The sequence below is a fragment of the Myripristis murdjan genome, chromosome 3 (assembly GCF_902150065.1).
Source record: "Myripristis murdjan chromosome 3, fMyrMur1.1, whole genome shotgun sequence".
In the NCBI taxonomy this organism is placed as follows: Eukaryota; Metazoa; Chordata; class Actinopteri; order Holocentriformes; family Holocentridae; genus Myripristis; species Myripristis murdjan.
The window spans coordinates 43,421,175-43,447,589 of NC_043982.1; the positions used below are offsets into that span (position 1 = coordinate 43,421,175).

Consider the following 26,415-nt stretch of genomic DNA (forward strand, 5'->3'; position numbering starts at 1 on the left):
GTGCCGCCTTCAAAATAAGAGTTCTCTGGTTCCCTCTGCTAGCAACAACTACTAATACTGCTACTAGTGCTACTACTGTTACTACTACCACTACTACTACTACTGTTACTGCTACTAAAACTACTACAACTACTACTACGACCAAAAAGAAATAATAATAACAGTTACTGAATTGGTGAACTCAGCAACAACCCTGTATTCATGTCTAGTTTTTTTTTTTTTTTTTTTTTTTTTTTTAATATTCTGTAGTTATTTTACATATTTTCTCAAAAGCCTGTGTTAGGGACAGATGTTGAAAATCAGCACCCGCTACAAACACTGGAGCAGTCTCATTATGTTTCATCTTAGGTTTTTGTTGGAGGACCTCCATGAGGACCTAACAGGGGCCTTCATGGAGCCCTAAGCAGAATGTGATTTTGGGGCCCACCACCTCAGTGACACAAATACAATGGGCTATTGTCAGTGCTTGGTTAACAACTTTAATTGCTTTTGGTTAAAAGAAAAAATTGGGTGCCACTAGAACCCATTTTCATTTAGATATCTTGAGGTCAGAGCTCAAGGGATTCCACTGAAAATGGCCATGCCAGTTTTTCCCATGACAAAATTTAGACTAATTTTGGAGTGATATTTACCCGCCTTGCCCCCCTGCAATGGATCCTTCAGGTGACATAGATAGATAGATAGACAGATAGATAGATAGATAGATAGACAGATAGATAGACAGACAGACAGATAAATAGACAGATAGATAGATAGATAGATAGATAGATAGATAGATAGATAGATAGATAGATTTACTTTATTGATCCCAAACTGGGAAATTCTTATGTTACAGCAGCATCAACAGAAACATAAAATAAAGTTAAAGTATCATCATGCTGGTATCATACTGGTATCATCATATGATAACAGTATTTTCACGCTAGCTTTCAAACTGAGCCTCTACAGTCCCTTATAAACATTGTGACAGATGGGCCAGACAATGCTCTTGGGAGCCCTCTGGTGGCTGCAGGGGCCCTAAGCAGGTGCTTATCCGTCAGACTGGCCCTGCTGAGAAGGCTCTGTCTCCAAAGGGTTTTCGACAAGATCTTGGGATGGTTAACAGCTCTCGATCTGTAGATGTGAGGGGCTCAGCTGCACAGTAAGGAGATAGAAGTTCTGTAATACATGTATATAACCAAGGTTGGACAGGTTTCCAATCTGGTGCTGATGTCCTTGTTAGTTATAGAACAATAATTTAAACTAGAATTACAACCTTGTGATTGTCTCTGCAAACCCGGAGGGTTGCAGTTTCCATCCATGTGAGTCCAGACTCAGAAAATATTTATGGTGACGACTTTGAAGGAATTCAATAAAAGGTATGAAGTGTATTTTTATCGCTATATTAACATTGGCAGAAGAGTTTGGTCATCTGGTGCAGTGATACTCACCTGAAGATCCATATCAGCAGAACCAATGAGGAACAGGAGAACCCCTGTCCTGCTGTCATCCAGGGACAGGAAGTCATGCTGCCGAGTAATGACCAGAAGTGTTTTTGCAGAACGGATATAAAATGTCATGAAATGTATGAAACTGACCTCATCATTTTATCCTGTTAGATGTTTGTGTGAAACTTTGTCATAATTAGCGTATGAATTCTTGGCTTATATGTAAAATACGTTTATGTTTTGTGAGTTCACAGTGACCGTGACCTTTGACCTCCAACCACCAAACTCTAACGATTTCATCCTTGAGTCCAACTGAGCGTTTGTGCCACATTTGAAGAAAATCCCTCAAGGGGTTGCTGAGATATTGCGTTCACCATGTATAAGCCTGGACTAACAACCCATCATAATAATTCTGATTTAAGTAATCTACTTATTTCAATCTTGAACAAGAACAGATGAAACTGTGAGGTTTTTTTTTTTTTTTTTTTAAAAACGCACCCACACACACATTTTCCTGTTCCACCGCTATCAAATGTTTCCCAGCCGGCCATGCTTCTGCTGTTTGAAGCAGCTACTGGCACTGTCACTATTGCAAATAAAAGCACCATGCCTCAGGCTCTAAATTACTTGTTAATTCTGCAAGAGCCCGGGGCTGTTTGCACTAGATGGCGTATCTGTGACAAACCGGTCCTTTCTTGGAATGATACATGGATTTTATTGACATCCAAGGAAGGCACCCATACATCCTACAAGCAGCTGTGGATGACGGATCTGGTAAGCATTAGCTACTCAGCTTTATCAGTGTTATTGCCTTCATCAAATTATTTTTTTATGTGCAACTGAATATGTCCACTAGTATAAGAATTTGTCATTGTCAAACGGGCATACATGACATACATGAGGAGGTTCATATAACTTTGGAGAAGTCTGTGGTCAACAAAAGGAGCTCAGCTTGCCTGCGTCTCTGCTAAGAGCTGGTTTAAAGAGGCGGAGGGGATTTTTCAACCAAACTTGCACTGTGCCTGAACACAAGTGATGTCTTAGGCGAGCCATGAAATGACCATCTCACCAGGCAATATGATATTCCATCTGTTCATCCTGTGGATTTTGGATGTGTGTGAAGTAAAGACTGGTGGCAGAGAGCTGCTCTGGAAGAACTGGCAGGCAACAAATGGGGAAAAAAAAAATCAGATGCGATGAGGAGCGTTCTTTAAGTTATGCAGCAGATATTTTTCTCCAAACTCGACCCCAGACAGGAGCATTGTAACTGAACCCAACCTGAACCCAACAGGCATTCTTTCTTTGTTTCTGAACCCGACCCGAACCCGAGATTTTGCTTGTCCTTTACATTTACCACCTGAAACAGCCTACGTGTTGCCTTCAGTATAGTCATGTAAACTCCAGAACTATAGAGGAAGTTGCCCAGAACAGACAGTAGGTCCACCATTTTTCACTAAAATAATGCCGACAACGACCCAGGTTCAGATCTGACTCTCTTTGCTGCATGTCGTCCCCTCTCCCCCTGCCTTTCCCGTCTCTCTCTACTATCACTATCAAATAAAGCAGAAATGACAAAAAATCAGGTTTCTCCAGCAGATATTGAACTGTGCTAGCCAGCTGCTAGCTGTAATATCTAATCCCTTAACCTGATGATGGCAGTAAAGTAGACGACTACAGTACATGATGCATATCCAGATTACTAAAAATGTATACAGAAGTATTTCCTTTTTTTCTGTGTTTTGTGCACATCTTTCAGTTTGTCTCTGTTGCTTGTTTGTCTTTGTCAGTCTCCCTCTCATCTATTTTTTTGTGTGTCTCTGTTTCCTTCTCAGAATAAAATGGAAGACGGTGTCAGACACAAGAATGGCTTTGCTGCTTCTGGTCTGGTGGGTCCTGCTAATTTGGACAACAGAGAGAAGGCCAGCACCGCCACGTCCAGCAAATGCCACGAAACCCCCAAGTCAGTTTCACTAAAACAAAACATTTTTATCATACTTTGTCCTCTGTGGCTGTTTATCAGTAACGTGCTTCACTCACGCTAACTCGACCGACCAACAGGGATTATGACGTTACGATTATAGCCTGAGGAAAAATGATTTCATGATTTCATGATTATTTTGCACTCATTAAGATAAGCTTTATTGAGAAAATATTGGTAATAAATTCAAACAATTATTGTCATCATACTTATTTCTTTTTAATTAATTTTTACCTGTCCTAAATATTGAATCTAATTTGACATGTGGCCTGAGGGTTTGTTTTTTTTCCCCAGTCTTAGTAAAAATAAAATCTTAAATTAAATGTAGGCATTATTAATCCCTGAAATAAAGTTAATTAGATCCCATGTTATAGTGCTGGCGATAGAAGTTGCTAATGCTGAGCCAGTCTTTTAGCATATTTACCAACCATAACTGGTTGGGAGGAAGCAACAGGATGTAGCTGAAGCCCTTGAGGGAATTAAATGCTGTTTTGGTGAGCAGCCATTTATAAATAAAAAATGCTTTTCCACTCTCCTGGAACCACAACCACAGTCAACCACAAAAACATTTTCTGGATTTTTTTTTTTTTTTGGCTTGGCTTGGCTTCCCAGTCATTGTGAACAAACCACGGCAGCAGATCTAAACCACAAACACACACATCTGACACGTTCAGGAAACCCAGAGGACAAACTGAATATACAACATGCTTTATCAAATTTACATTTACACTTTTAATTGAACTTATTATAGCATAGGCAATTGATTTTAGGAATTATGCATGACTGATATTTGACTAATATGTGTACACTCATTTGCGAACCAATGGTTTAGAGGGTAATGTCTCCAAACCTGTTTGGCGGACGGGGCGGCCCAGTGGCTCACCTGGTAGAGAGTTTACCACGCATCGAGGCTGAGTCCTGGCCGCAGCGTCCCGGGTTTGATCAGGCCTGGTTTCGTCGCTGCATGTCATCCAGTCCCTTGTATGTCCCGTCTGTCTCCCCTGTCACCGTGCAACAGGACACATACCAAAACTGATTTAATGGGCAACAGGCACCTGAATTTTCTGACTGGTCGTTATGCTTGTGGGTGTATCTTACCCACAACTCCGGTGGGATTCATAATAACTGAATTGTTCAAAAATCACCATTTAAGATACACTGTTTTCCACTGTCAGTGATAAATGTGTGAGGTGAGTTTATTTCTCTGAGTAATTATATTCTCATTTGTATGTAATTCTAGGTTACTGTGTCTTTAAAAACTGATATTGCAGTGCTTATTGATGTATTTATGTTTGAATAAATCTTGGTATTTATTCCAGGTGTTATTCCAATACTGAATGTTGAACTGCGCCGGTAGATACTGCCAGAATGCAACACATTTCAGAGAAGAAATTACATCTCCTAATCTTTATTCTTGTGTCGTCAACATTATCCTGTTTATGGTCAAAACCTATGAGCTATCCCTACCAAATTATCTCAGAAACAGAAGAAAATGGGGGGAAAAAATCTTGGGGAGAATCCCAGAGAGAGCAGAGCCCTTTCCAAGCCAGCTTGTGTTGAATGAGAAATGATCTTTTTGAGGAAATTTTGATAGGTGGATAATCCTCAGGGAATGTGAGGGAACTACTGCTTCTACTCTGTTGGTTGTGCTGTACATTCGTCCTTCCGCACATCTGATATTTGGTGATGTGTCCCTGCCCAGGACCAACATCCTGGACAATACAAACATCCTGTCCTACAGCACCGTTTCCTGGATGTCCCCACTGATGTGGGCCATGTTCAAGAACAAGTTGGACGTCAGCTCTCTTTGCCTGTCTCCCCAGGACGGAGCCGATGCCACTGGAAAAAGGTCTGAGAATAATAAATACCACTCTGTCATTTGACGTAGTGGAATTTATTGTTGTGAATTATAATGTTTAGCTACACAGTAACCAGGTTCAGTGGTTCCCAAACCAGTCCTGAAGAACCACCTGTCCTGTATGATTTGGTTGCCCACTTGATCCAATTAAGGGCTTAATGCTGATTGGCAGAAACAGATCTACCTGAACGGGGTGTGCATGAAAGTCCTTGATGAGACTGCCAGTCCAAATCTGTTGCAGTTTTTGCAAATCAAATCCAAACCACATTTGAAGGTGGTTTGAAATGCAGTTCCAATCAGATTTCTTCAGATGCATCTTAGCCTGGACGCTCTGGACACTAAAATCGGATCTCGAGCTGTCTTTTGCGTCTCTCGCAATGTGACATACAGCGATGACATCAAATCCAGAGTGAGGAAGGAGCAGCAGAGCAGCTGAGCAAAATCCAGGCTGCTGCTAGCAGAGCAGCACAGAGACGCTGAAATAAACTGTCTGCTGGCACTTTGGGGGAAAGCTTCTGGACATTTCTACTGCTTCCACGTTGGAGAGCTTCATCACTATTGTACGTACTTACTGGGGCCTATGTTGTTACCATAGCAACTCATGCAGATAGGTTGGTGACGTGTGGACATACAAATCTGTTCTGCTCACTTGCAATTAACAGTGTGGACAGTCTGGCTTAAAGACCTGATTTGAGAAACAAATCTGATCTGCCTGCAATGCAAGAAGGCCAAAGTGTGCAGCCGTCATGTGTGTAAGAGTAGAGCTGGGACAAAACCTGGTGGGACAGGTGGGCTTTCAGGATTGGTTTTGGCCCAGAAAGGACTTCAGAGCAGTGGTGATACAATGTGGAATTAATCTCACTATAAATCCCAGTCAGTGGCATTTTCAAAACTAACATATCAAAAATATTATTTTGGTAATGGATTATCCAGCGAGTAGATTTTGCTACATTATATGGTGAACGGTGCATTGCTCTGTCAGACCACATTAAAATCTGAAGATAACTGCAAGCTGTCCATGCTAAAGACAAGGCTACATTTACGCTCTTGTGTGTAAAGATGGCATTAGACTCACTGCCTGATGGGAAAGAGCACAGTAGCACACATTACACAGGATAACCCTGGTGAGAAAAACAGATTAAAGTGCACTAAATATTAGTGTGCTACAGCGCACTCAAGTCTGCAAGCAACCAGTAGCACACTTAAACCATGTTAAAATGGAACACGTATTTTTACACTTATTAAACTTACATTATGTAAAAGTTGTGCAAAATCCTAACGGTAATTATAAAAGCACACTTAGCCATAATAAAATGGAACCACTTTAAATATACTTTCGTATCCTGCAAATGTACTTTTATATATATCAATGTGTTTCAAATAGAGGCACATTATTCTGTCACTGAGGAAGACAGCACAGGACTGGAAACAAAATGGTCTAATCTTGTTTTATTGAATGATATGGCCATATGAATACACATCAATTCAGGTTCGATTATGAAAATGTGAATGAACCATAAATGAGCATATGTCTGTGAACATAAGATTTGAAAGCTAAAGTGACAGGGTTAATAATGTCAAAATAAATGTATGAAGGGAACTATGAGAATAAATTGAGTGTGTGAGCGCCACCTGGCTATATGTCTTGTGAAGACTGCAGACACTCTGGGAGGAGGAGGTGGAGAGAGTGGGACTGGAGAAGGCCTCTTTGATTCGCGTGCTGCTTCGCTTTCAAGGAGCCAATTTTCTGCTGGTCATTTGTGCTGCTGTCATCTTCACGCTGGCTTTCTTTGCAGGGCCGGTGAGTCACCCTATCTCTGCATTTTTACATTTTTTTTTTTTTTTTAAATTTCGCTTACCTGTCAATACACAGCTACGCGAAAGGTTGAGGTTGGCTCACTGGCCTCAATCAGCTTTCTTTCATTTAAGGAATATTGCAAAGGTACATTGATTTTAAACTTCTTTTTTGTGTTTACAAGGCTCTCGATGGGTTATGACTGACCTACATTACTAATTCTTTGTTGTGTTATAAGTTTTCACAGCCTCTTTTTTAAATACAAACTGTCACATAAATAGGAGAATCGTCGACGAAGCCTTTTTTAACTATACTTGAAAATGAATTGACTAATTGACTATTGACTAAGGCAATAAGAGATTCAGGACCTGTGAACATTTTTAAATGACAATTGAAAACTTATTTATTTAACATTGCTTTTAACTGCCACGCTTCCTTTGTTTTATTCTTTTATTCTGTTCTTTTGCATATTTTACTGCTTATCTTTGTCTCACGTTTTAATGTCTTCCTTTATTTCCACATATCTTAATGTTTGTAAATCTTAATTTATCTCCATCTTTTATATATCTTATTGACATTTGTTTTGCACTTGTTATTAACTGTTTTTTTTTTATACTCTTAAAGCACTTTGAGCTGTACTCCCTGGGTAAAAGGCACTATATAAATAACGTATTAATATTATTACTTATTGAAGCTTATTCTACCACTGTACTTTCATTCAAACCTTTATTTATACTCAAATGAATCACTGAGATTTAGCATACTTTGAAAAAAAAAAAAAAAAAATCCAAGAACTTGAGGCACTAAAATCTAAGGCCTATTTCTCAATATTTATATTGAGTAACTTTCTCAATATTAGATCCATTTGCAGTGGAAACATGTACTATTATCATCAATATCTCTAGTAAATAGCACAAATTGTGTTTTTATTTGCATTTAGCACCAGTTTAAGATTAATAAAAGAAACCTATAGAGCATTAAAGGAAAGTTGCAGGTTCTTCATGGCTAGTTTTGGTATGAGCAATACAATATATAATAGTGTCATCTCAATAAAGATGGACAGCCTCTCAGGAGGATCTTTAAATGATGGTGAATAAATGGTGAAGAGGACAGGACCCAAAATTGAACCTTGTGGAACACCTTTTGTTATTTTGTACCTTTTGTAGAAATCAGACTGGACAATCCCTGACTTTACCAACTGATATCTCTCAGACAAATAATTTTGAAACCAATCCCAAGCCTTTCCATCAAATACAATACTGCAAACTGTGTCAAAGGTGTTGGACAGATCTAAAAAGAGGGCAGCACATTTTTTTTTTTTTTATTATTGTACGGCAGATACGACATTGTTAGTGAGTAATGTAATAGATGAAATAAGGCTGTGATTAGCTCTAAATCCAAATTGGTGTGGGCCTAATACAGAGTAACTTGAAAGAAATGCTTTGATTTTGGTTATTTAGCAAGGATTCCAGGATTTTTGGTGGAAAAGATAATTTGGAGATTGGTCTCAAATTATTTAGATCATTTCTATCACCTTCTTTACATAATGGAGTTACATGGGCTGTTGTGATAGAAAAGTTAAATATATGTGTTAATTGCTATGTAATAAATGGAGCAGTTTAAAAAAGAAAAGATCCAGTTTATCCTCTCCTGTTGAACTCCTGGCATCAACATCTTGCAAAGTTCCACATTTTCTAGGAGCAGGGAGCAAAGTAAGGATTTCATTTTTGTTTTAAGTTTACTGCTTTTCTACAGTCTGAAAAGGATGAAGTAAATAAATTTATATAATAATGTGTTTTGTCAGTTCTCACAGATAATGTGCATTTGTTTCTAAGGTGTCTAAATTATGACCAATGGGATAGATCCCCAGTGTTTTTGCCCAGTGACGAGACTCTGTTCTTCTCCTTAAATAAAGCTGATAATTTAGGACCTAGGAGACGCCTAAGAGTTAATCTATCTTTTATTCTAAACTTTTTGAGTGGTGCATGTTTGTTAATGACTGATAAAGGTTTTTTAAAAATATATATATATATACACTACTCACAAAAAGTTAGGGATATTCGGCTTTCGGGTGAAATTTCTGGATGAACCTAAAATGCATTATAACCTTTACAGGTGAACTTAATGTGACCTTCTGTAAACTTTTGAATGCACATGTCCAACTGTTCAATGTTTCAGTACTTTAACAGTAGTTGCTGTTCTCTAACAAGGAGTTTAACGGCAAAATTCACAACAGGTGTTTGATCCATGAATCGACCAATAAATTTCCTGGTTCAATTAGAATTGGTATTTAAACAGTCCTCCTCATCAAGCTGTTCACATTTTGACATCATGAGACCAAGACGACACCTAACAGTTGATCAGCAGCACCTCGCCATTGCGAGGCTTCAAACAGGATGTTCTCAGACGGAAGTGGCCACTGAGCTTAGAGTGTCACAGAGTGTCATCAGCAGGTTGCAACAGAGATACAGAGAGACTGGAAGAGTCACAGAAAGGCATAGAAGTGGACATCCTTTGGCCACATCCCACACTGATGACCGCTTCATTGTGAACAGTGCCCTGCGGAACCGGATGATGAATGCTACTCAAATCCAGGCACGTTTAAGGGAGGTGAGAGGCACCCAAGTGTCACGTCAGACCATTCGAAAGCGTTTACATCAGCATGGTCTGCGTGCTAGACGACCTGCAAGGGTACCTGACCACACCACCAGGCACAGGTGTCATCGTCTTGCATGGGCCAGGGAGCATTTACACTGGACGAGGGACCAGTGGGCCTCAGTGCTGTTCTCTGATGAAAGCAGATTCATGTTGAGCAGAAATGATGGCCGCCAACGATGTTGGTCAAGGAGAGCCCTATGCATCAGCCACTGATGTCACCAGACGAGCCTTTGGTGGTGGTGGTGTTACTGTGTGGGCAGGCGTGTCTAGTCAGTACAGAACTGCCCTACACTTTGTGAATGGTACAGTGACAAGCCCATACTACCTGAATAACATCATTAATCCAGTCATTGTGCCCCTGCATGAACAACACAGGCCTAATTTCATCCTCATGGACGACAATGCTCCAGCTCGTCGAGGTCGTATCATTAGGGAACGGCTGCTGGAGACTGGGTTACCTCAAATGGAGTGGCCTGCACTTTCTCCAGACCTGAATCCCATAGAAAACCTATGGGATCAGCTGAGTTGCCGTGTAGAGGCTCGGAGCTCTGTACCCCAGAACCTCAATGTCCTGAGGGCTGCCCTTCAAGAAGAGTGAGATGCCATGCCTCAGCAGACAATAAGTCGACTTGTGAACAGCATGAGACGTCGTGGTCAAGCTGTAATTGATGCTTAAGGGCACATGACAAGTTATTGAGACACTGACATTTTTTGTTGTGGTATACCCACCACTGTTGTTGGCTTTTGTTTCAATAAATTGTTTGAGATGAGGAAATCACCAGTGCATGCTTCTACTTAAATGCCCTACTTTCATGATATAATATCACTGTATCGTGAACTTTTTACATTTTCCGTAAATTTCACCCGAAAGCCAAATATCCCTAACTTTTTGTGAGTAGTGTATATATATACAGGGTCACTCCAGCTTCTGGGTCCACAGTAGATCACTTGGACAAAACTCAAAGTTAAGGTGGAAAAATGCATTTTGGGAAATTAACAACAACAGGTTTGAGAGAGTTCACTCTCTCAAACCTGTTGATTATTTTGACTCTGAGCTCCAATTTGAAAATCTGGTGAATCTGCAGACTTGCGGCCACAAGCTAAGCTGCTTTGAATGAACTTTTTCTGTGGTCGCAGTGCGGACAGAGAGTGGGTGAAGTTGAGGGCAGAGGAGGAACTTATTCTGGGGCCAAACAGAAATTTAGATAGTTAAAACCAAGAAATAACAGGCTATTTGTAAAATTGTACGGTGGAAAGAGGACCTACAATTATGACTAACATTGCAATGGATCATTTTATTATAAAATGTCTGTAACATTGCATAATGTAGCTTTAAATATTTATTTTTGGTGCTGTCGTGTTTCAGGCCTCATTACCTCTCTTCCCAGGCTGTGCTGGTCCATGAGATCCTGACCTACGTCGGTGACCCCGAGGTGTCCACGGTCACCCATGGTGTTGGCCTATGTTTCGCTATGTATTTCACAGACTCCTGCTGTGCTTTCTTCATCTCCTTGATGTGGGCTGTGAACCTGCACACAGCAGTCAGGCTGAAGGGTGCCTTCTCACTACTGGGCTTCCAGAAGATCATTTCTCTCAGGGTGCACAGCGGGCTGTCCATGGGAGAGGTTCGAACTGCTTCAGACTTTACCCATTACTTCCATAAACCTTACCTTCATCTCTACAGGGCTGTTTTGATGAACACTACTGTAGAAGTTAAAAGTTCAATGTGATGAGATTCCCATTTACAAATCTTAAGGTAGTGTTAAACCACTGGCCTGCCGAAGGGATACTTCACCCATAATGCATAATTTTTGTAGCCAGTACTCACCATGTGCTGCCTTCAGCCTCCGACAAAAAAGGTTTTACTCCCAAGCCTCCATGCTAAGCCTCTCTCTGATCCAGTGGAAAAAACTGGGTCCACAATTTTACGATTTTACAACAGCAAAACACTATAAGAAGTTCTGTTTGAAAAGTTCACACATGTCTGCTGTATAACCCAAGTCTCCAGGATCCAGCTGTACACTCAGTTTTTCCAAAATACACAGATTTTCACTCAAATATTGCTGCAAAGAAAACTGGTACCTGATACAAAAATTATGAATTATAGGTGAAGCTCCAAAATATTAATGTCAGTGCTGCGCGACTGCCTGTGTGTGCGATCAACCACGTAATGTTGTGGACATTTGCTTACTGCCCTCTGAGAAACTCTCCATCTGGTGGTTCACCATAGTCAAACGATTTCATTATTTTAATCTAAACCTAGATTTTAATGAGTGTTCTGATTTTTATACTGTGTGGCTGTGAGAGAGACAACAGAATTTACCTACACACTAAAAACTGCTGGGTTAAAAAATAACCCAACTTTAACCCAACCCCTGGGTCAAAAAGGGTCCAACTACTTGCTGTGTTATTTTGACTCAAGAAATTGGGTTATGCATTTTGACCCATAATCTGGGTTAGGGTTAGGGTTAGGTTAACCCAATTTTTCGTTTAACATCACCCAGGATTGTAGTCAATATAACCAAAGTTGTTTATTTATTATTATTATTATTTTAATCCCCTACCCAAAATGTAGTCTACATTAAAGAAACACCTGTAACTTATTTATAGTTAGAGTTAGTGTTGTATTGCATTACTTACTTCTGGAGCAGCAAGCAGCCACTGAGTGGCGCTCAGGGAGCCATGGGGGGTATTCCAGGTGCCTCACTCAAGGGCACCTCATGGGCATCTTGGGTGGGAATTGATCCTGCATTGTCTTGGGTGCAGCGTCTCCAAGGGCTTGGGTGGGACTTGATACTGCCTCTGGTTGTTGGTCCAGCCACATCTTGGGTGGGGTGGGAATTGATCCTGCGACCCTCTGGTTGATGGTCCTGCCACATAACCGCTATGCCACCAATGTTATTGTAATGTATACATTGGATAGTGTGTGATATTAGCTCATATTATAAAATATATTTCTATAACTCAATAAAATACTCCCCGACAAGAAGACATGAATATGACAAGAAAAAAAAAATATAAATTAAGTTTTGGTCAATTTAAAGATGATTTTTTTTTTTTTTGGCATTTCGGCTTTATTTGACAGTCACAGTAGAGATAGACAGGAAAGAGAGAGAGAGGGGATGACATGCAGCAGAGGACCTGAGGTTGAATTTGAACCCTGGTTGCTGTGATCGGGACTGAGCCCTGGTACATGGTGTACGTGCTTTACCAGTGAGCCACCGGGGCGCCCCAAGTTTTGGTCAATTTAATACACAGGAACCCAATGGAAACAAGCCATAGTGCTTAGGTTTATCATTTTAGCATCCTTTTGTATGAAACTGTACTTCTCTGTTTTTTCTGTTTTTTTTTTTTTTGCAAACTGTTCATAAAGTATTCAATCAATCAATCAATAAGCAATCAGTCAATCAAACCCAAGTCTCTTACCCAACAATGGGTTACTCTAAGAAAAAATAACCCAGAAATATCACCCAACTCGAAAAACCCAAAATAAAATCCTTATAACCCAAGAAATGGTTATGGCTCTGGAAGAATAACCCAGAAATGTAACCCAACACAAGTAATGCAGGAATTGGGTTAAAGAAATAACCCAAGTGTTTTTAGAGTGTACCTTGTTTCTTGCAGCAATGCACAACGGGAAGTATCGCCTAACGTTTTTATCACATAGTTTTATCAACTTTGATTTTTTTCCAGTAAACCTGAATTATTTCAGCACAGGTATTTGTTTGTACAACTCAGCCGGTTGAGTTTCATGTCATTCAACATTAGAAATGGACCGTCACAAATTTGGGCAAATGAATTAATCGGATTTTTACTTCCTCAAACCTGGCCTCACAAAATATCTCTACTTTGCAACTTGTCAAAGCTATTTCTTTATTATTTATTTATTTATTGGGTTCCTCCATGGCACTTGGTGATCCAGGATGCTATTTGCTTGCACAGCACCCTTTTCAAAGGCTTGTTTGCAGCAAAAATACAATGACGTTTCAGAAAACAAGTTAACAAAACCAAAGACACAATGATGCTTTGGAAAGCATAAAAGGTCAGCAGCCACAATTCCTTTTGTTATTGGTCTCTTTTTGAGTCTGTCAGATATATTTCTCTGGAGCAGCACAGGATGCAGCCTTGACACAGGACCCATGAGTAGTCTTTGGTTGATTTTGGTTTTTGATTGTTGACTTTCCCAAAGAAAAGTCCACATAGAAAAGTCAGTGAGGCCTGCAGTGAAAAAAGTACATCGTATTTCACTCACCTAAACATTTCTATAATCCTTCAGTTATCTGCTTTCACCACACTAACACCTGCTACATCTCACATTTACAAAAAATACATGAAGACAAATGTTTCATTGTAACCTCAACTTCTTGGTTGGTGCATGTAATTCCAATTCATGCAACAGTGCCACAAAAATGCATAATTTCCCCTTGTGCCTCTAAGTGAATGTAGACGGCTTTCCTTTTTCTTTCTCTCCTTCTGTGCAGATGATTAATGTCTTGACCAGTGACGGTCACAGCATATTTGAGGCAGTGGTGCTCAACATCTACCTGGTGTGCATCCCCATAATGGTGTGTCTGTGCACCTTCTATGCCTGCTTCATTCTAGGCTACACTGCTCTGACTGGAGTCCTCATCTTCCTCATCTTCCTCCCCATACAGGTCTGTACACAATATCAGCACACTCATAGAAGATAACCGGAAAAATATTCACTTTTAATGTCATGAAAATGATGGATCATTTTCCATTGTGCAACAAGAGAAAAACGTTGACCAGATGGAAGCAAAGGGGAAGTGGTGCTAAATCTGGTTAGTTATTGTTTGTGTTTCAGCCAGCTTCAGGAGAAACACAGCGATAGAAGTGACAAGAGACAAAGACACCTGGTATCTGATGACTGAAGTAATTTTGTAATTTTTTCTTAAGTGGTCCTGGTTGTACAGTGGTTAAATTACATAAATAAAATGATGACTGAGTCAACTCAGGTTGACAGGGAAGGATTTAATGGAGGAGTTGACTCTGTTAAATCCTTCCCTGTCTTAAGAGCGAGAGACTCACTGGGAGTGTTCTGCTCCAGAATAACTGAAGATGAAGACTGGAAAAAAACAACACGATTGTGAGCAGCAACGTTAAGCTGAGAAATTATTTTGAGGGATGTACAACAATACGTGTTTGTTTACCTTCCAAAATGATGGAACTGTCCTCTGTCTTTCTCTGTCCCTTTGATGTTGGTTGTTGTAAGGCACCAGTATTATTAACCTCTGCATAGGTACTAATGTTTTTTTCTGCTGTTTGCTTTCCACTGCTGTTAGTAATAGTACTGTATATTGACTAATGGTATCTGTCAGTATGTTACGGCCAAGATCATTGGCTTGTTCAGGTCAAAAGCCATGATGATAACAGACAGCCGAATCCGCACCATGAACGAGATCCTCACCTGCATCAAACTGATAAAGATGTACGCCTGGGAGGACGCCTTTGAGCAGAAGATTGCAGGTATGACCCTGGACTTCTGTGTGTTGAATCTACACTCCAACAGATGAGCTTATAATTTTACTGGGCTGTCAAAAATCAGGTTACAAACTGTCTGACAAAAGGATAAAAGTAGAAGACGGTGCTTGAACAAACTAGCTCACACCGAGTGAACTTAAAAGAACAGAGGCTTCTTGGTGTATCTGCTGTCTCTCCTCTAGAAATAAGGAAGAAAGAGAGGAACTTCTTGGAGAAGGTTGGCTACACCCAGAACATAAACTCCACCATCACTATAATCATCCCCACCATCGCTGCCATCCTCACCTTTGTGGTACACACCTTGTTGGGCTTACGGCTCAACAGCTCCACTGTGAGTGTAACAGCGATAACATGAATAGAAATACTTTTTATTTCTGTAGGACCTTTAAAGAAGAGTAATCAGAAAGTGAAATAACAACAAACAAAAAGCTAAACAGGAAAACAAAAGACACATTCATGTGTTATTTATGTGACAGTTTGGATTAAATAAAAACAGCTGCAGCAGGGGCTCTAAGTGGCTGTGAAAGGATTAACAAAAATAAAGAATGAGTAATATAGGCCCGTCCTAACACAGTGAGAGCCTGTAAACAAGAAAAACAAAAGACATTTCGAAAAGACACAGGGAGCCGCTGCAGGTTTGCTAAACCTGGGCTGATCTCCTTCTGGTTCTAGTTAAAAGTCTGGCGGCAGATTTCCGAATTAAGTGAAGTTTATCAGTGGATTATTTTGTCAGACCAGTAAACAGAGCATTGCAGAAGTCCAGTCTGGTGGAGATAAATGCATGAACTAGTTTTTTGGCATCTAAAAGTAATAAAACCACCTTAAAATAGATAGATAAATGAATAAATTAAGTAATACCACAACTACAAGAATAAAACCAATAGTAATAAATAAGGGAGAGAAAAGAAAAGAAAAGAACAAGATAATATAAGGACATCACATAAAGGTGAGTCTATAAACATGGGTTTTAAGAAGTGAGTCACGACTTAAGTTGATACAGGAAATGAAATCAGAAGGGGGCTAGTTTTCGCCTGGTTCCCCTGTTTGGTCCACTCCCAGTTATCATGAGTTCGTGCTGTGAGGTGTCAGGATGTGTTTGGACTTTACCTCATGTGTTATCACCAGGCCTTTACCATCGTGGCCATCTTGAACACCATGCGGTCTTTGCTGGCCGTGCTTCCTATGAGTATCAAGGCTGTGACGGAGGCTGCCATATCAGCGGCTCGACTCAAGGTAACCCCTGTTCAGCACTTACAAACGGTCATTCAGAGTGTCATAGGTCAGGTCTTAAAATGTCGTCCATGTTGCCCTGACATAAACAACAATGAAAACTGTAAGATCCTGTCTGTGCTGGAACTTAGAAATAAACAAACAAACAAACAAACCAAAAACATACTACCTAAATGACGGCAAAAGTAAGCTTCTTGTCCCTAACAAATAAGGCAAACCTCCTCTAGGCCAATCAGTAATAAATATGTCTCCTTGATGAGATCTGTAAGTGTATTTTCCACTGTGTGTGTGTGTGTGTGTGTGTGTGTGTGTGTGAAGGGCGTGGGAGTTAACTGCAGCTAAATGACTGGAAACACCAACTTTCATGCATTAGCTCTTTATTTGAAAAATATCAATAAGATGCGCGGTTGTTTCAGAAAATACTGCAGGTCCAGAATCCACAGCCTTACCTAATCCAGGAGACCAACAGCACATCAGCCATCGTGATGGTCAACGCTACTCTGTCTTGGACCAAACCAGCCGGCCAGCCAGCACAAACCGCCGGCACAGCCAACGGGCCGAGCAGGGAGAAGGTGGACCTGGTGTCCCAGACTGAAACTGTGCCAACCCTGAGAAACATCTCCCTCACTTTGCCTAAGGTGGCTAGTAAGAGCGTTGGCACCGGACACTAGGGCTAACTGGGTTGGGCTGAAGGGAAACTAATGCTAATGTATGTTTTTCCCTGTAGGGCAACCTGCTTGGCATCTGTGGGAATGTGGGCAGTGGAAAAACGTCACTGATTTCCAGCATTTTAGAACAGGTTGGCTCATATTCTTTGTCATTATTATTTTCGGTTTTGTAATTCCTTCAAGCTTCCTGCCTGACACAGTCACCAGCTTGTAGCAACTGTTTCATTATTGTCTGGCATTTTTACTGGCTAATTTATTATTGCCTCTGACACATTTCCATTGTGTGCTCAAAGGCTGGGGGACTGAATGAATACATTGTGAACCAACAATAGCACAGTATCATTTTTTTTTTTGTCTTAGTTGATAATCTATCCATCTAAAAAAATATATATATTTTTCAGCAAATCTCTTAGTTATGCTAATGTTGTTCAGGTGAAGCAGCCATTTCGAATTGGTGTTGTTGATTTTTTTTTTTTTTTTTTTTTTTTTTTAAATTAAACATTCATCTGGGGCTCTGGTAGAGAAGGGAGGGAAAACTAGCCAGCATGCCTGAAGTGACCCACAGGGCTTCACCATGTGCACTGGGACCAAAATCCAGAAAAGTAAATGTTACCGAAAGCAAGTAGAACCAAGGTGTGTAGAGCAGATACCATGTAATGGAAAAGTGCCCAAAGACCCATTGACTGTCCTCTCATTGTTTTCCTAAGGTGTTTTGAATGGGAAAGCTCAACTTGTTGACTGTCCTAGTCTCTTCAATAGTGTCAGCAGCAGTCCAAAGAAATAGTTAAAAATCCAGCACCGCTTGAAAGTATCATGTCTTCTTTTATTCTTTAAATTTTTGGCCAGTTTAAATGATATTTCAATTGTGGTGTCTAACAAGCATAAATAGCTGCCTTAACAAAATGACATTTTTGTATATAATTATCAGTTTCATAATTACTCCACATGAAGCTCTTGCCTCCTTAGACCTCCCTCACTCTTGTACTTCCCAGTCTCAGTTTAGTTTATCTTACCGAGAGTCCAAAATATCGAATTCTCCGCCTTTTCTTGAGTTTGTCTCCATGGCAGTTTCAAAGAGCCCTGAAATAATTTCTCCTAACCAGTCATTATTTTTTGGAAAGCCTATTTAAATCCAAGTCCAAAAGTCTCTTATGAAGTCTATGATTTTTTTTTTTCCAGATAGGTTGTGCTTACTTTCTTTTATCCTCCCTGTCTTATAGAAACTCTAGTCCACATCACCTGAGTGTATCCTCTTTGTTAATCATGGGGTGACTATAGGGCTTGTGAGTGTGTGTTTGTGATGTGTGTGCATCTTTGTGAATGTCTCATGACTCTAACTTATTATACTTGTATAACAGATGAATATTTATGGGATGGATCGCTGCCAAAGTGCTTTGTGATATTATGTTTTTTTTTCTTTTACTTTTTAAAATTATTGGTATGACACATACAAATTGTGTATATTATCTTCCAGTGATGTGCTGCCTGGAGAATGCCATTTTTCAAATCCTTTGAGGGTTTTTAGGCAATTCTCCTTCACATTTCCCTGCTATATTTTTGTGCCTTTTATAAAGTTTCTTTTATGTGTAAATAAACAAATAAAATAAGAATACCCTGCCTTGGTCAGTGTAAGCTTAACCCTGTTAAGTGCCGTACACATAAAGCTCCTTATTTTATATTTTTCCCTCTAAACCAACTAAATGTCTCCATGATTTAACTGATGTTTTTTTTGGCCGGTGGTATGTTCATGTTTTTCACAGTTTTGTTTTATATCTTAGATGCACCTTCTCCAGGGTTCCATCACAGTCGATGGGACGTTTGCCTATGTTTCCCAGCAGGCCTGGATGTTCCACGGAACCGTCCAAGAAAATATCCTGATGGGGGATTTCTTTGATCAAGACAAGTAATGGATCACTTTCATAAATGATCAGTCAAATCCATCACTCTGAATAAATTTTGAGAAGCTGTAGATATACACTCAGGCCATATCCTTGGCTGCTAAATGTCTGGGCTTGTGTCTCCTCAGGTATGACAGAGTTATCAGTGCCTGCAGCCTCAGACCTGACCTGGACATCTTCCCTTATGGTGATCAGACAGAGGTAACTCTCTCCTCAGCCATACTGAATTCTCCAGAAATGTCCCCAGCTGTAGTGCTCCGTTTAAAGCTGCACTAAGTGATTTCTGACCACTAGAGGGAGTCAAGAGCTCAAATTCCATTTGTAAACAAACAGAGGCAGGCCTGCTTACAGGTTCACTACAGATTGCTTGTACAAAACTGAAAGTTAAAGTGAGAGAATGCATTTTTGGGATAGAAAAGATTGCTTGCTTTCTTTTGTCTCTGATCTGCAATCTGATATTGTGGTGTAGCTGCAGACTTTCAGTTGCAAGGTAAGCTGCTTTGAATGAACTTTGTCTGATGCTGCAGTGAATCATGGCCATGCTTATTTGCAGAATGTGCGGTTTCAGTCACACTTTGAATGCAGCTAAAGTGGGAGGAGGGTGAAGTGGAAGGCAGAGGAGGAGTTTATTCAGGCCAATACAGAAATTTAGAAAGCTCAAATTAGGAAATAACAACAGGCTGGCAGTCAATTCTGGAAAGACGGAATGTGTAATTTTGTTGTAAAAAATGCATGAAATATTGCTTAATGCAGCTTCTTAATGCAGTCTTATATTTGAAGAAGATTTTATCGATGTAGACACAAAGAAATGTGTTTCTGAAACAGTCTTTGCAGCTCACTCTTTGAAAATTAATAAACTGGGGGTTCCCCAGTGGCTCAGGTGGTAGAGCACGTGCCACCTACCAAATCCTTACTGCAGCAGCCTGGGGTTGAATGTGGACCAGGCCCTTTGCTGCATGTTATTCCCTCTCTCTCCTCTGCCTTTCCTGTCTCTCTACTGTCACTATCAAATAAAGCAAAATGCTGAAAATAATCTAAAAAAAAGTTACTAGATCATTATCAAGCAACAGGTCAAGTGCTGCCAAATGTTTGTCTGTGTCCAGTGGATCACTGTTTTCCACCGGACACTTTGGCAGGTAACCAGAAGTGATCCAAAGCAAGGCAACTTTATTTGTACGGCACACTTGGTACACAAAGCCGGCTCAGAGTGCTTTACATCAAAAAAGGATAAGAAACAGATGAAGCTCGGTAGCTGTAATCGAAAAGTCCTACTGTGCTGCTGTCAGATCGGAGAGCAGGGGCTGAATCTGTCCGGTGGGCAGAAGCAGAGGATCAGCCTCGCCAGAGCGGTCTACTCCGACAAGGACATATACCTGCTGGACGACCCGCTGTCGGCTGTTGACGTCCATGTGGGAAAACACATCTTCGAGCAGTGTATCAAGAAGGAGCTCCAAGGAAAATCCATCATACTGGTTACGCACCAGCTTCAGGTAAGAGAATACATATTTATTTACTCTTTCCAGCACTTCAAGCTTAGACCTCTAAAAATCAGCACGACAGCAGTAGTTGTTGCTGATGATTCACCAGATGCCCTTCAGACAGTTGACTTGGGATCGGGCTTGGATGACAGTGTCAGTGCTCTGTTCACATCTGGCTCTTGCTGCTGTGTAAGACTGCCTTGTCATCAATAAATTATGGGCAGCAGCTGAGCTTTTCCCATCATATCCTGCTCATTTCTTCGTGACAGAATCAGCACACCGGCTGAGGTACCTGCACATTCTAGAGTTTTTAATTCTCAATCTGAAGCCTATCAGACTCAGATTACGTGGGTTAATTATTCCAGCAGGTGTGAGGGGTCAGGCTCTGTGCTGCAGGCAGAGTGTTAAATTTTGTCGTGCACGTCCAGCATGGATGATAAAACAGTTCCACTCCAAAAACTGGTGGAAATGTGGACCAGTTCCTTAGTTTGCACCTTGGTTCCAAGAATCTTGAGCTGAACCAGTGTGAGAACGTTTTTGGTGGAAAAGGCATAACTGTGGTGCAGAGATATTTCTGCTGACCTGACTCTCCCTGCTTGTGTCTGTCAGTACCTGGAATTCTGCGATGATGTTCTGGTTCTGGAGGATGGGGAAGTCCAGGAGACTGGAAACCACCAGGACCTGCTGAAGGCCAACGGGCGCTACGCTCAGCTCATCACCAGCTTCCTGACAGAGCAGTCCAACGTAAGATGATGGCCACAGAACAGCCACAAAAACTACCAAGCTCTGCTATAACTACCTAAATAAAACATAAAAAGATCTGCAGTTTTAATGCAGATCTCACCGGCTGTAATCTGATGTTTTGTTGTCGGTAAGATACCCTGTAACTGTAGTTTGAAGAGCATAACACATATACACTAAACTCAGTAATAACTACAAAGCACATCCAGTACAGTGCATATGCCTGCTCCACATGTTGGATATTAAAGTTTATTTCACCCACCTCTGCTTTTGGAGAGTCAGTGTGTAAAGTAAAGAAATTCTTCCTTGCTCCATGAGCAACCGTTCCACAAAACCTCCATGATGTTTTGTGACTCTGTGCAAAAGTTATATGCATTTTTCTGTAAAGACATGCCCACTGCCATGCACCTCTTTAGTCAATGAGTGTGAAGAATTAATCAGTTCTGCCTAGACTCATGATCAACCTTTACACCAAGTTTTACGCGAATCTGTTCATAATTGTGTCTGAGTTACCCTTAGTAACAAGTAAACCGAATGGGGTCAAAACAAACAACAATAATAGGTATTTTATTAATCTGATCCAGGCATACCGTTGTTGAGCGATTATTCCTGCAAGCATAAGTCATAAAACTTTGAGAAAGGTCAAAGGTTAAGAGCAGGAGGTGTTGGAGGAACGAGCCTGCATTGTAACCCTACTAGAAGCAACTATATCTTCAAGACAAACCACAAAAATCCAAAGTTACAAATGCATTATCCTTGAAACTCTGTGATCCCCCACGTTGCTGGCAGCATCACTATGTTGTCTCCTGTTTACAGACTAAGAAAGGTGTCTGTGAGGGGAGGGAGGAGGTGCCACTGCAAAGCCCCGCCCAGTTTGAGGAGGCGGAGCCAAGAGAGCATGCTGTCAGAGGGGTCGTGAACCCTGGTAAGATTTCCTACAAACACTGATTATTAGAATTATTACTGATATATCACAGCATGAGGACGGAAAATTGTTTCCTCTAAATGCTCAGTTATACTCGACGTTACAGACGGAGCCTTCTGTCTGTACTCTTTGTTCATTCGTCTGTATTTGTGCATGTTTTCACAAAGTTTACAGATATGGCCCAAATGGAGCAGCAACACCAGAAATTGCTTGGGCAGCACAGCCGATAGTTCAAGAGAAACCGACCAATGAGAGAGACACAAAGAAGAGATTTAAAAAACTGATAATATTAGAGAAAAGAATCCTCCCGTCCTCCTGTGATGATGTGTTTAATGACCTCACAGACCGCTGTCCTGCTGTGGTGATGTGTTTAATGACCTCACAGACCGCTGTCCTGCTGTGGTGATGTGTTTAATGACCTCAAAGACCGCTGTCCTGCTGTGGTGATGTGTTTAATGACCTCACAGACCGCTGTCCTGCTATGGTGATGTGTTTAATGACCTCAAAGACCGCTGTCCTGCTGTGGTGATGTGTTTAATGACCTCACAGACCGCCGTCCTGCTGTGGTGATGTGTTTAATGACCTCACAGACCGCTGTCCTGCTGTGGTGATGTGTTTAATGACCTCACAGACCGCCGTCCTCCTGTGTTGATGTGTTTAATGACCTCACAGACCGCCGCCATTGAAAACGCCACCTCCTCTTCTGCCTCTTTGTAGCAGGTCCCTCATTATAACCTCCTCCACCGTCGCCATGTTTGTTGTTGTCAGAAACTTTGGACTCTGCGCTGCCCTCTAGTGGATTTATTGTTGAACATCCATGCTGATATAAAGAACGCATGGAAGCATGTGGGCTGTGACGGTTGCATCATTTGAAACGGATGTATTTATTTTCATACATAAAGGCAGTATAAATGAACCTTTATATGAGAATTTTTTAATTTCTTCCTCGTGTCTTTCTTGAACTGTTGGCTATGCTGCCCCCGTGATTTCCAGTGTTGCTGCTCTGTTTTGTCTGTATCTGTAAGCTTCCTGAAAACCTGCACAAATATTGCCGAAAGTTTAAATAAGCCTTTAGTTACACCATTTCCTGCGTCATGGTCAGTGATTTTTCACGCTGACACCAACCGCAGTTGTGAATCTTCAAACTCAGGAAGCATTTCTTACATGATTACAGTCCAGTTCTGTGGTTTTCCTTTTGTGGCAAATGAGATATTCCATATTATCTGTAACAATGTCCAGTTCTCCCTGGTGGATTGTATGTGAGACATTCCCAGCAATGACCTGATGGGTATCTGTGCTTCCTTCCAGGGTTTGACATGTCGGATGAGAAGGATGACGGAACAATGTCAGACAACAAATGTAAGACTTAAAAAAATACAGATTCCCATGCACACCAGCTCCTCCTGCAGTATTATTATTTTAATTATTATGTCTTCATATTGGACAGTGTACACCTGGCCGTCTCGCTTGAACACCATTAATAATCATCCCGATGAATCATTTTTGACAAGCTTTTTGCATGTGAACTTACATGCTGGTGATCCAGGTGGTCCACTTTTCACTGTGTCTGTACGCTTAAATCTGGATTTCATGTGTTGTTGCTCAGTGTGATCACAGTCCAGTTCCTCAGGACCGAGGCTGAAGCTGTTCAGTCATTTTGGAAGCAGTTTGTTGTTGGTGTGGATCAGTAAAGTCTTTCTCCTCCTCTGAAGCTCTTGCCGGGGTTGAAGCTCAGCTGGTCAGTCAGGAGACGTCCAGAGAAGGTGCAGTCGCCTTGAGAACCTACAACCAGTACTGCCAGGCTGCTGGAGGTCTGATACAGGACACACACACACACTCACACACACACACTCAGCGAGAACATCGGCCTGTTACGTAGAACAATAAATCAATAATGCGATACTTTCCATACTTCGCCATACATGCTCTTATGATATGTCATCAGTACATTTCTGCCAAATAAGGATGTTACATTTTCCAACATAATTTGCACAGATGCACATTTGTACAACCTTGAGTGCCATGAAAGGCGCCATAACAAATAAAATGTATTATTATTATTATTATAACAGTGTACCAGGCCACTGCAGGGAAAAAAAGAGTTTAAAATGGTAAATTTAGAAGAGAAAACCCTAACCCTAAGCTACATACAGCACATTAAAAAAAAAAACAAAGAAATGTTTGAACGTCCACCCCTAATTGACAGACGGGTGGTTGAGTGTCGCTGTGACTTTGTTCCTGCAGGCTACACCATCGTCTTCATCACCCTCCTCATCTACACCGTGCTGCTGGGAACAACCACCTTCAGCAGCTGGTGGCTCAGTTACTGGCTTGAGCAGGGCCACGGGGTGAGAACCATCACACACACAGACACACACACACACTAGACATCAGAACAGAGGTGATACTGATGGACCTTCCTTTGCTGAAGACAGTTCACTTCAATGGCATTTATTTTGAATATTCTGCAGAGGCATTGGTTTTAACACTTTACCAGCCATATCAAAAACAGTTTCCAGTGTCCTCTCTTTGATTTGAACATGCCACCTCTCTCTTTCTGTTAACGACTAACACTGAGGCCCTTGAGCAAAACATGTAACTTCTGATTTCTTCACAGCAGCTGTTCTGATCTGATCTGATCTGAGATGCAGCTCAGCGCGGTGTGCCAGGCTTTTCTAGTCATAAATCTGTAATAAACTTTGTGAACTTTTAGAACATTATGATAGGACCATATGAGGCCATGCCCATGCCCAATTATGTCTCAGCAATTTTTGAGTTGATATCCGTATTTGGAACAAAATTCACCCATTTTGGCCACTTATGAATTAATAAAAATGGTCAGAAAAGCCACATTAGGACACCAAGATCTTTATGAACACCACAGAAAAATCCATGCTTTGATTTGGTGACATTTGGAGATTTTTCTCAGAGGTGCATTTTTTTGGTGATTGGATACCGAGCAGTTCTGAGGTGGAAATCGTTCAATTTACCTGGAAAACCAGACGTCCTCTGAATGGCCTCGCTCTCTAGTTTGTGTCTGTAAAGTTTGATGAGGCTGTGATTCTCCTCGAGGTCACTAGAGGTCATTTTCTACAGCGACGTCCAGTTTGACAAAATGCTCTGCCTGCAGTGAAATGGCCAGCATCATCACACAGGAATCAGATGTGGCTCATTGAATCCACAAGAGTCTCAGCTTTCCAGTCAAAGCCGATGAATGCAGCTCCAAGACTGTTTGTTGAAACTCCCAGTTTTTCCCTCGCCAAAGTGCAGCCAAACTCTGGAGTGATATGTAGTCCCCTTGCCAACAACCTAGCATGTTACGGAGTAAATGTGGTATTAGAGAGTTTATTGTTATCACAAAACAACAGTTGTTCAAGTGGCTGAATTTTCCTCAAATCTTGACATGTGAAGATGTGGCTTGGCAGATTGGCAGAATTCAGTTTTGATCCTTTTTTTTATATAGGTATTGAGATATACTCTGAAATTTATGAGTCTGCAAAGTAAAATAAACTAAATGGGGATCAAAGTCGTTGCACTCACTGCTTCTAGTGTCCACCAATAAAAAAGAAAAGTCTAGCTCGAGATGAATCTGTCTCTCCTGATGCCTCGATTTGCTCCTCAGACGGGAAATGTGTCGGCTGCAGACGAGGGCAACGTCTCGATGAACCCAGACCTGCGCTTCTACCAGATGGTTTACGGCCTGACGCTGGTTGCCATGGTGATGCTTGGCATCATGAAAAGCTGCTCCATCACGAAGGTCACCCTGTCAGCCTCATCCAGTCTCCACAACGCCATATTCAAAAAGGTAGGATGGCTGGACTCATCTGGATTATTTTTACAAGCTCATGACGACTTCAACTTGTACATGAACTGGCTGATATTTATTTATTATTGCTTTTATTTTTGTAGTTGTACTTATTAATTTGTATTTTCTTTTTTTTGTTGTTGTTGTTTCTACTGCCTTATCTCTTTTACCATATTTATCTTTCAGCATCCTTCTGTCTTCTCTCTACTGTGTTTTACATCTTTTGTTTTCCTGTTTTAACCTGAAATCTTGATTTTACCTTCACTTTGCGTTCCTCTTGTTTGGCTCTTCTTCTTTTGCTTTCTGTTGTTATTTTGCTTTCTGATCATTCTGCTTTTGCTGTGTCTGTCAAAGTGCTGTTTTTTTTTTTTTTTTTTTTTTTTTTTTTTTTACCAAGCTCCTGTAGGTTCACAGCAAGATTTTTATTTAATTTTTTTGTTTTGCTTTACCTC

The 26,415-nt window shown here is 40.8% G+C and overlaps 1 protein-coding gene across 1 annotated transcript in view; it reads left to right on the top strand.

Moving 5' to 3' along the window:
- Window positions 1-2,189: 2,189 nt before the first annotated feature.
- LOC115357241 (multidrug resistance-associated protein 9-like) overlaps window positions 2,190-26,415 on the top strand; it is a 35,841-nt gene continuing 11,615 nt past the window's right edge. Inside the window, exons 1-20 of the mRNA XM_030048660.1 lie at window positions 2,190-2,201; window positions 3,260-3,387; window positions 5,108-5,254; window positions 6,917-7,064; window positions 11,105-11,341; window positions 14,198-14,371; window positions 15,056-15,203; window positions 15,401-15,549; window positions 16,344-16,451; window positions 16,865-17,086; window positions 17,176-17,247; window positions 18,895-19,019; window positions 19,143-19,215; window positions 20,301-20,504; window positions 21,102-21,236; window positions 22,050-22,158; window positions 23,467-23,517; window positions 23,871-23,969; window positions 24,403-24,506; window positions 25,781-25,963. Of these exons, the coding sequence (XP_029904520.1) occupies window positions 2,190-2,201; window positions 3,260-3,387; window positions 5,108-5,254; window positions 6,917-7,064; window positions 11,105-11,341; window positions 14,198-14,371; window positions 15,056-15,203; window positions 15,401-15,549; window positions 16,344-16,451; window positions 16,865-17,086; window positions 17,176-17,247; window positions 18,895-19,019; window positions 19,143-19,215; window positions 20,301-20,504; window positions 21,102-21,236; window positions 22,050-22,158; window positions 23,467-23,517; window positions 23,871-23,969; window positions 24,403-24,506; window positions 25,781-25,963 (2,628 nt within the window). The remainder of the gene's footprint in view (window positions 2,202-3,259; window positions 3,388-5,107; window positions 5,255-6,916; window positions 7,065-11,104; window positions 11,342-14,197; window positions 14,372-15,055; window positions 15,204-15,400; window positions 15,550-16,343; window positions 16,452-16,864; window positions 17,087-17,175; window positions 17,248-18,894; window positions 19,020-19,142; window positions 19,216-20,300; window positions 20,505-21,101; window positions 21,237-22,049; window positions 22,159-23,466; window positions 23,518-23,870; window positions 23,970-24,402; window positions 24,507-25,780; window positions 25,964-26,415) is intronic.